This window comes from Oncorhynchus tshawytscha, linkage group LG03 (genome assembly GCF_018296145.1).
Source record: "Oncorhynchus tshawytscha isolate Ot180627B linkage group LG03, Otsh_v2.0, whole genome shotgun sequence".
Classification (NCBI taxonomy): domain Eukaryota; kingdom Metazoa; phylum Chordata; class Actinopteri; order Salmoniformes; family Salmonidae; genus Oncorhynchus; species Oncorhynchus tshawytscha.
Genome location: NC_056431.1, coordinates 50,849,392 through 50,859,123, shown reverse-complemented (window position 1 = coordinate 50,859,123; position 9,732 = coordinate 50,849,392). Strand labels below are relative to the sequence as shown.

General features: G+C 43.9%; 1 protein-coding gene across 1 annotated transcript in view; it reads right to left on the bottom strand.

Annotated features, from left to right (window-relative positions):
• Nucleotides 1-3,897: 3,897 nt before the first annotated feature.
• LOC112224251 (diacylglycerol kinase gamma) overlaps nucleotides 3,898-9,732 on the bottom strand; it is a 165,948-nt gene continuing 160,113 nt past the window's right edge. Inside the window, exon 25 of the mRNA XM_042319263.1 lies at nucleotides 3,898-9,598. Coding sequence (XP_042175197.1) covers nucleotides 9,494-9,598 — 105 coding nt within the window. The 3' untranslated portion in view covers nucleotides 3,898-9,493. The remainder of the gene's footprint in view (nucleotides 9,599-9,732) is intronic.

Sequence of the window (9,732 nt, the reverse complement as noted above, 5' to 3'; positions counted from 1 at the left end):
TACTGTACTCGATATCATCTACTGTATCTTGCCTATGCTGCTCTGTACCATCACTCATTCATATATCCTTATGTACATATTCTTTATCCCCTTACACTGTGTATGACAGTAGTTTTTTTTGGAATTGTTAGTTAGATTACTTGCTCGTTATTACTGCATTGTCGGAACTAGAAGCACAAGCATTTCGCTACACTCGCATTAACATCTGCTAACCATGTGTATGTGACAAATAAAATTTGATTTGATTTTTTTGATTTGGGGAGTAGAGGTTGACTTACAGTAGAGGGTCTTTTTATTATTGGCCTGTATGTCGCTCTCTGTTGGGGCGGATGTGGTGGGAGGTGTGTGTGTGTGTGTGTGTGTGGGAGCTAGCAGGGGGCATTGTTCGAGAGCGAGCATAATGTATTTGTATTCTAATTCTTTCCTTAAATAAATGCGACACACAGTGACACATGCCAAATTGGCTGTGTTTACACAAGTAGACCAATTTTTCTATTTTATTTCACTAATTGTCCATTTGTCCAATCAGATCAGCTCTGAAAAATAACTGGGTTGACTGTGTAAAAGCAGCCAAAGACTGCTGCGTGTGTACAAGTACAAACCTCTCCTGAAGGACCTCTGTGTCCGAGAGCATCCATCTTGAGGAGGCCTACAGTGAGCAGCATTATTCCCGCCCCAACCTTATTTGTGCCAGCAGGTACTGGGTCAGTGTGACACAGATCTCTGCTCCTTATGCTATGTAAGCTAATCCAGCTCTTCTTCTTCCCAAAGTGATGTCCCAGTAACTCCTGCTGGTATACCAGGGAGGTGTGTGTTTAATTGATTGTTTATTAGGACCTCTTCTAGCCCACAATGGGACAAAATATAGGTATAGTACAGTAACATTCATAACATACAGTATTGAAAACATACAGTATTGAAAACATACAGTATTGAAAACATACAGTATTGAAAGTATGGAAGCTGCTCTTGCGCAATAGCCTTCATTAAAGCCTTATCAAATCTGTCTTTCCTTCAGGGTCCCTTCAGCCTTTCCTTCAGGGTCCCCTGTTAGGCCCATCTCTCATTCCTCACTTCAGCTAACTAGGTCCCCTCACAGCCGGATCATTGTACTGTAGTATTAAGTAAGTGGATCACTCTCAAATCTTAATAATTGAGTCTTCATGGCAGTTATACCAAAGGGAATGTCTGATTGTCAATGTGCTATTTCCAAGATAATAAAAAACTAAAAAAATCAGTGTTGAGGTCCAATGATGCTCTCCGCGACGCCAGACAAGATGTGACTTGTCTTGCCTTGCTATTAATAGCTTCATAACGTCTGCGTCCCAAATGGTACCCTATTTGCGATGTAGTGAACTACCTTTGACCAGGGCCCATGACCCAGAGACCTATAGTGCACTAAAGGGTATAGGGTGCCCTTTGGGACGCTTGACAGAGATAATTCCTGCCTTATTATCGCAGCTTGTGTGGCGAAGAGAAGACTCCCAGCCAAAGGCTCCTCTGTCTCTGTGGGACTTACAGTTGTATAAGTACATTATGCATTTCAAATGGCACTCTATTCCCTATGTAGTGTACTACTTTTAACCAGGGCCCTTATATAAGGAATAGGGTGCCCTTTGGGACTTAACCAGAGAGAGATCTTCTCTCTTTGCTCTCGTTTTCTGCTCAAACTCCTGTCTCTGTGTCTCTGCTGGAGAAGAGTAATTAAACAATTACACACCGGCGAGAGGAGAGAGCTCTCCATATGTTAATGCATACACTCCTCACAGTTAGAAGACCTTGATAAAGGAGGTGAGAGGAGAGAGCTCTCCATATATTAATGCATACACTCCTCACAGTTAGAAGACCTTGGTAAAGGAGGTGAGAGGAGAGAGCTCTCCATATGTTAATGCATACACTCCTCACAGTTAGAAGACCTTGGTAAAGGAGGTGAGAGGAGAGAGCTCTCCATATGTTAATGCATACACTCCTCACAGTTAGAAGACCTTGGTAAAGGAGGTGAGAGGAGAGAGCTCTCCATATGTTAATGCATACACTCCTCACAGTTAGAAGACCTTGATGAAGGAGGCGAGAGGAGAGAGCTCTCCATATGTTAATGCATACACTCCTCACAGTTAGAAGACCTTGATGAAGGAGGCGAGAGGAGAGAGCTCTCCATATGTTAATGCATACACTCCTCACAGTTAGAAGACCTTGATAAAGGAGGTGAGAGGAGAGAGCTCTCCATATGTTAATGCATACACTCCTCACAGTTAGAAGACCTTGATGAAGGAGGCGAGAGGAGAGAGCTCTCCATATGTTAATGCATACACTCCTCACAGTTAGAAGACCTTGGTAAAGGAGGCGAGAGGAGAGAGCTCTCCATATGTTAATGCATACACTCCTCACAGTTAGACCTTGATGAAGGAGGCGAGAGGAGAGAGCTCTCCATATGTTAATGCATACACTCCTCATATTTAGAAGACCTTGATGAAGGAGGCGAGAGGAGAGAGCTCTCCATGTTAATGCATACACTCCTCATATTTAGAAGACCTTGATGAAGGAGGCGAGAGGAGAGAGCTCTCCATATGTTAATGCATACACTCCTCACAGTTAGAAGACCTTGATGAAGGAGGCGAGAGGAGAGAGCTCTCCATATGTTAATGCATACACTCCTCACAGTTAGAAGACCTTGATAAAGGAGGTGAGAGGAGAGAGCTCTCCATATGTTAATGCATACACTCCTCACAGTTAGAAGACCTTGATAAAGGAGGTGAGAGGAGAGAGCTCTCCATATGTTAATGCATACACTCCTCACAGTTAGAAGACCTTGATAAAGGAGGCGAGAGGAAAGAGCTCTCCACTTAGCACTCCAAATAGCCCAGCATTCTTTAAGTTATATTCATTAGATAGTTTGGGGTTGTCATTTCAAATGGCTGCATTTTAGATATTAAATTGATGTGAGGGCACAGTATGGGGTAACTTAAGAGGTTAAGAGTACACATTTAGGCTTCATAACTCCTGCAAAGGCTGTAAGGGGAAGTAAACATTTTGTTAAGCTTGGTTCTAGGCTTATTTGCTTTAAAATCATCAAAGTTGGAAACAATCCCCTCAGTCATAGGAAAAACAATGCTACATTTTATGGTGGGCTGGGACGAGAACAACCTGTGTGTGTGTGCGCATGGGCCCGAGGTCTTGAGAGGGGAAGGAGCATGGCTAGAGGGGGTGGGTGAAGGAGCAGTGTGTCATGGGTGTGGTGGGGGATATGGGTCTTCTGCAGTTTGGTCATTTAATCACATTAGTCATTGGCCGTGTTCGAGAGCATCAAAACGGTGATGTATCACAGGTAAATTGTGACTGACTGATCTACAAATAAGATAGTTATTGAGTAGTTATTTATGATGCAAGGTGATTTGTAGATCAGTCAATCTCGACTCACCTTTAAAGTTGGCTGCAAAGTCAAACGCTCCCATTGTCTCTTCACTCTGTTTGACAGTGATATGGGTGTGTTCCTTAGTGTGCATTTCACTGATTCAGTATAGATATATCAATATAGATAGTCATTTTAGCAGTATCTCTGCTTCAGTCTAAAACAAAAGCAAGTTGTAACAGTTTGACATTAATTTGTGCACCTCTGTTCGCAATAAGGATCCAGAATATTTGTCTCTGTGATCATGTCATGATGAGTGCCCTGCGTTGAAACCTTAGCATTTCTCCTGCCACACTAAGTAGTCCTTATCGTCAACATAACAGCTCTACAATATCTGATTACATTTAAATCCAATACATTTAAGTAGAAGACAGAGCCAGGTGTGTGTGTGTGTGTGCGTGTGTACGTGTGTGTGGAAATGTTGTAGAGAATAAAACAAACATCTCATTGGACCATATCACCAAAACAAAACCCAACAGAGTACATAGCATATTCAACCTCTGTTTATTTGATAAATCTTTTGTCCATCAAAATGGAGGATGCCAACATACAGCTAACAAACATACCGGCGAGGAAGAATGACAGACAGTAGACACAGCTAGGGCACAAGATGAGAATATTGATTCACAGTCCTCTTTTTGTCCAATCACAGAGAGGGAGTGGGTGGGGGGGGTTACTGTCACTGTCTGCCCTTGATCCTCATTGGGTGCTACAGGCGTATGGATTGCTACATACCACACTGACCCTGAGGGGGTAAACACCACAGAACTAGAATAAGTAGAACGGGCCTCCCCATTCAAGTCAATTATGCAATAATGGGAGGATTGGTAGCCATTTTGAGTGTACCCATGAATTTACCAGTCAAATTGCTATTGTCAAATGTTCTAAGCCCTTTCTATTAATGATATTTCTATGGTAAACACAACAGGCCTATGAGTTTATGCATACATGTAGAACATCACACTCAGGAATGAAATGGACTGTATGCATGGATCTACTGCATGTGTCCTGGCCACTAGTGTCACTCAATACTGTTAGTTAATCTGCCCATGCCTAAGAATAGGATTGCACCAACGACAGTGACAGTACGATAAACCTCACTGCCTATGTGAGTCTCTGACGGTGGAAATAAAACAAGGCCGGAAGCGGGAGCGACAGTGGAGACAAGGGGATAATAGTTACACATGGGGAGGATGGTGACGAAGACTGTCTTTGGCTCCATTCCATTAATCCCAACTGAAATACCACTTAAAATGCAGCAACGTATTGGCCATATTCTAAATGGTATGCTTGCGTGGATATGGGAGACTTTTTTGTGCCCGGTTGTCTCAATTCAGTGGAAGAATGTAGATATTAGAGATATTAGATATTAACTACACAATCCTAATTGTAATAGACTGTGTACACTATCATCATAATTGGTTTATTTGATATACCACAAACACCACCACAAACACCCCCTTTAACCACCACTCAAACTCCCTCCTCTAGGTCACCTAAGAGGTAGCCTCTGCCGAGTTCCCAACAACCGGATGTTCCGGTTTTCAGTGGAAATTAAAAGACAACCTGTGACTCGATTTCTGCTTTTGGACATTAGCAAGGTGACACTCCATCTTAACTCCTCCTCCACATTTACTGGATTGGTTGAACAGTGCAGAAGAGAACCTCCCCTGACAGTTTTTTCTTCTTCTTGTCAAGACCAGTATGTAGGGGATCTTTTACACCTCCTACATTAGGTTACCTCAGAGGCAGCGTGGTTTCAACAAGTCACCTCCCATCATGTACATCAACAAAGACAGTGGCCACGGCCACACACTATGGCTATGTTTATAACAGTGGATGTGGTGCAGTACATAGAAATCCCTGCTGCATCACGGTGGACAACTTACTGGTGTCGTCCCAAACGGCAGCCTTTTCCAGGACCCGCCAAGGGACACTCTGTCAACAAGAAAACAGATGTTTTCACACCGGCCCTCCTACTTTTTAAAATGATGAGAGGCCACATTCTACAGACGTCGTTGACAACCTGGGCTAAACCAAATCCTCTTAGAAGTGGATGTAGTTGGAAGTGGAAGTGGACCAACACCATAGGCAGTGATGGTACAGACCAGGCGGGTAGTTGGTGATGGCAGTGAGTTATTGCAACACAGAGTAAGAGGAGATTGTCACCATCATTCTTGGACTTGTTTCTATATATTTTTTTACTCCTTCTAAGTCGGTGGCTTGTATTGCAATTGTGCTGTTGTGTCCAGGCAGAGAAAGCAAGAGAAAGCCGCTCCTTTTGTTTGTTTGTTGGTTAAGGCTATTGGTCATTTCTGATGACCGGAATTGGAGATGAGTGGTAACTGGTGAATGACACAAACATTGAAGATTGATATAGCATCTGATAGGATTAAGTTCTGTGGTTGTGTTGTCGTGTCGGTGTCTCTCTTCCATATCCTGATGATGAAACACAAAATGGCCGCTTGGCAATGGTGTACATTTCTCCTGGAAAGTCTCTCTATTTGACCAAGACAAGCCATCACTGTCCTTTTCTTGCACAGAAGTATCAACATGCTATGCTAGCTACCAACAGGGAAAGACAAAGTAAATACACAAGATCATGGGTTTTTGAGCAAAGGATTGGTTGAGGGGGTTGAATAGCTAATATCACCCGACAGCAGGACAGGTCCTAGCTTGAGGGAGAGGGTTGCAACAATCAGCGTGGTCTCTCCTCAAGCAGACAGACATTTCTTTCTGTCTCCTTTGTTTCAGCAGGCATGCGGTGGTGAGATAAAATATATAATCAAGTATCTATTTACACATAATTAAAACGGTTTCAATTTAAAATCATCCTTTTCCCATTAATGAAAAGTAAACTGTAAACATGCACACTTTTTACTGAGTCGCCTCGATCCAGGCTCCGTAAGGATTACACACAAAAATGTGTCCAATGACCGTCGACCAATGATGCTATGTTAGGATTGTAGAGGTGATGTGGTCATTGAAATGTTTCCCATACGTACTGGTTAGAGGTGTTGCAGGGTCAGACAGACCCTGTGGTCCACAGAGATAAAGGCTGTCTCCCAAATGGCACCCTATTCCCTATATAGTGCACTACTTTTGATAGGATTTTGGTCAAAAGCAGTAAACTATTTAGGATTAGGGTGCCTTGGGACTAAACCACTGTTTTACCTCTACCCCATGGTCATTGGACATGTGTCTCTGTTTAGTGGGGCCTGGACACGAGAGTCTCGGCTCAGTGTGGTTTTAAAGGGAACTCGGGGCGAAGACATCAAAGCCTCGCCCCATGAGTGGTGCTCTGGTGAGTCCTAATGGCACCAAAAGTGAATAGGGTGCCATTTGGGACAAACACTCAGTGTACCATGGAGGCTCACTGCCCTCACCCCCCTGGGCCCTGCACCCTAACCCCTACATCCTAGGGTATGAGGGTGCTCGACACCAAAGGGAATGTGTTGTGAACCAGCCCCAGACAGTTATTCAAGTGACCCACTGAAGAACACTGATCTGTATGTACTCTTCTAAACTATCCCACTGGGCACAGATGTCAATTCGATGTCTATTCTACGTTGGTTCAACGTGGAACAGATATGGAAACAACATTGATTCAATCAGTGTTTGCCCAGTGGGATGCCTCAAAGCTCTACACTAATAATATATTATAATATATTATTAAAAACACAAAAAATAAATCTGTCATTCTGCCCCTGAACAAGGCAGTTAACCCACTGTTCCTAGGCCGTCATTGTAAATAAGAATGTGTTCTTAACTGACTTGCCTAGTTAAATAAAGGTTCAATAAAATAAAATGTATGTGTAATACACATCTTCCAGAATATACAAATACTGTATCTGCACATATATAGTTGGCCACTATAGTTGGGACAGTAATATTTTCATACGGGTAGTGGTACAGTATATCTTAGTAGATGGATACCACATTCATACGGGTAGTGGTATATCTTATTAGATGGATACCACATTCTGCCACACGGGTGTCTTGCCAGTTCAGCTTTTGCCGTTAGGTTTGACTCCTATGTGTGATTTTCAGTTCAGCCCATTTCAATTGATAACATATCTTCCTGTTGCTTCAATGGTGCCATCCAGCAACAAACATGATTTGAATAACACCCACCATTTTACAGCCAGCGAGCCCTCATCCCTGGCCTCCTAGTTTTGCACTCTTGGACACTTCACATTGCGAGCTAATGTTTTTACACTGTAATTAGGAATAGTGTTTCACAGGATAGATCCTCCCGAAATAGCAGGTTAAATTTAGTTCCTGTCCACGCTATGGTAAATCAGACCCCTAAGGCCTGAGGCAGTCAGGGCAGGCTGTTATATACCAGCACTAGCTAGCTGAATCCATTTCAATCTCTAAAAGGCTTCTGGGACATCTGTAGCTGGATGAGGCTTGTTGATTCAACCTATGGATGAGGCTTGTTGATTCAACCTATAGATATCCTACTAGGCAGCAGGTACTACTGCTTATTCAACCTAAAGCTATCCTAGTGGGCACTTCTGATCGGGGCTTCTCTCATCTCTACGGTGATACATGTAACATTAGAGTAAGGACCTACCCTCCTTCAGTCTCCTCTCCCTCTACACTGAACTCTGCTCTTACAGAGGTCCTACTGGGCTCTTCTGATTGGGCAACAGACTTATCTCACATTCTCTAGTGATATATATCTAGTCCACTCCTCACTCCTCACCCCAAACTCCTTTGGTCTTCTCTACACTGGGTTTCTTTCTTAAACCTATAGCTGATCCTACTCGGCACTTCTGAGGGGGACATGGGACTCCGCTCTCATCTCACGTCGCTACAGTGATACATATAAGTAAGGTCCACGTCTCTCTCCAAACTCTTTTGGTCTCCCTGTACACTGGGCTCTGTTCCACTGATCTGTCTCGAAGGACCAATGGCCTTGCCATTTGGAGGAGAACAATAAAACCAGTCTAAGTTGAGAACCTGTGTGACTGAGTCTCAGAGGGGTTTATACACTTACTAAGATGGTGGGTGACCTGTCTACAGAATGTGAATAAGCCACATGAAGATAAACAGACAAACCTCCAGTCCTTGCCATCTGTTTGACCTGACACCAGATCAGCTATTGATATTCTACAAAACTAGGCTAAAGATGGTTGTTGTGAGCAAATATGCTGGAGGGCAAAAATCCCTGCATGTTAGTTTGAGTTTCCCATGCTTCCCAGGCCATTGTTACTGTGTGTTTTGCCCTGCTGCCACCGTCAAGCGTAAACGAAGCAGTCAATAATAGATGATCTCTTTCCGTTTCATCTCTCAGGCAGTGCAGTGTTCTGTGCCATGGAGAGACACTGGAGTGAATACTCTACAAGCTCTGATCCATTATTCAACAGGCTCCTCAAAGAGAGAAGAGAACTTGCACACACGCACGCACATACGCACACACACACACACACACACACACACACACACACACACACACACACACACGCACATACGCACACACGCACATACACACACACGCACACACGCACACACACACACGCACGCACACACACGCACGCACACACACGCACGCACACAACACAGCCATACTACTTTCATCTGCTGTATGTCAATCATCCCATCCCTTGCTCTCACTCTTTTGCACTCTTTCTTTTCTTCTACTCTTCTCTTCCCATTCCCCTTCCGCTGCTTCTCTCTTTGTCTCTCTCTCTCTTTGTGTTTCCTTATTACTCCATCTCTCTATCCCTCCATTTGAGAACCAAAGCAGTATCCTAGATGAACCTATATGCTGCTGGCACTGTGTTTTGCCAAGGCAGTGTGGCATTACTGATGGGTCTGGGGCTGAAGCTGAGTCTGGGGCTGAGGTTGACTGAGCTAGTGTGCCAGTGGCAGGGTCAGAGTTCAGAGTTCACAGGAAGTTCTAGAAGCTAGAACATGGATACACAGGAAGTGGTCATTACACTGAGAGGAAGTCAGTTCATTCTGAAGTGGTACTGTAGGTCCAAGGGGCAATGCCTTGGTCTGTGGGACCTATTGAGTTGTCCCGAGGGGTTGGTGAATGTGTTTGTGAAGAGGGGGGAGTTTGAAGTGTCCTCCTCACTCATAGTCCCGACTTCTGTTGCGTCTCTTGAAGAACAAGAAGGGGGTCTTCTGAGGAGGGCCCAGTAGCATGGGAACCTGGTTCTTATGTGTGATCTTGATCTGTAAGGGGAGGAGGGACAAGATGAAACGATATTCAGCAACTCTTGTAGGACAATGGAAGTTTGCTTCAGAAACCAATGTGCCTTCATCCATAGGAGGGACAAGAGGACATTTGACTAGAAAGTGTCCATAAG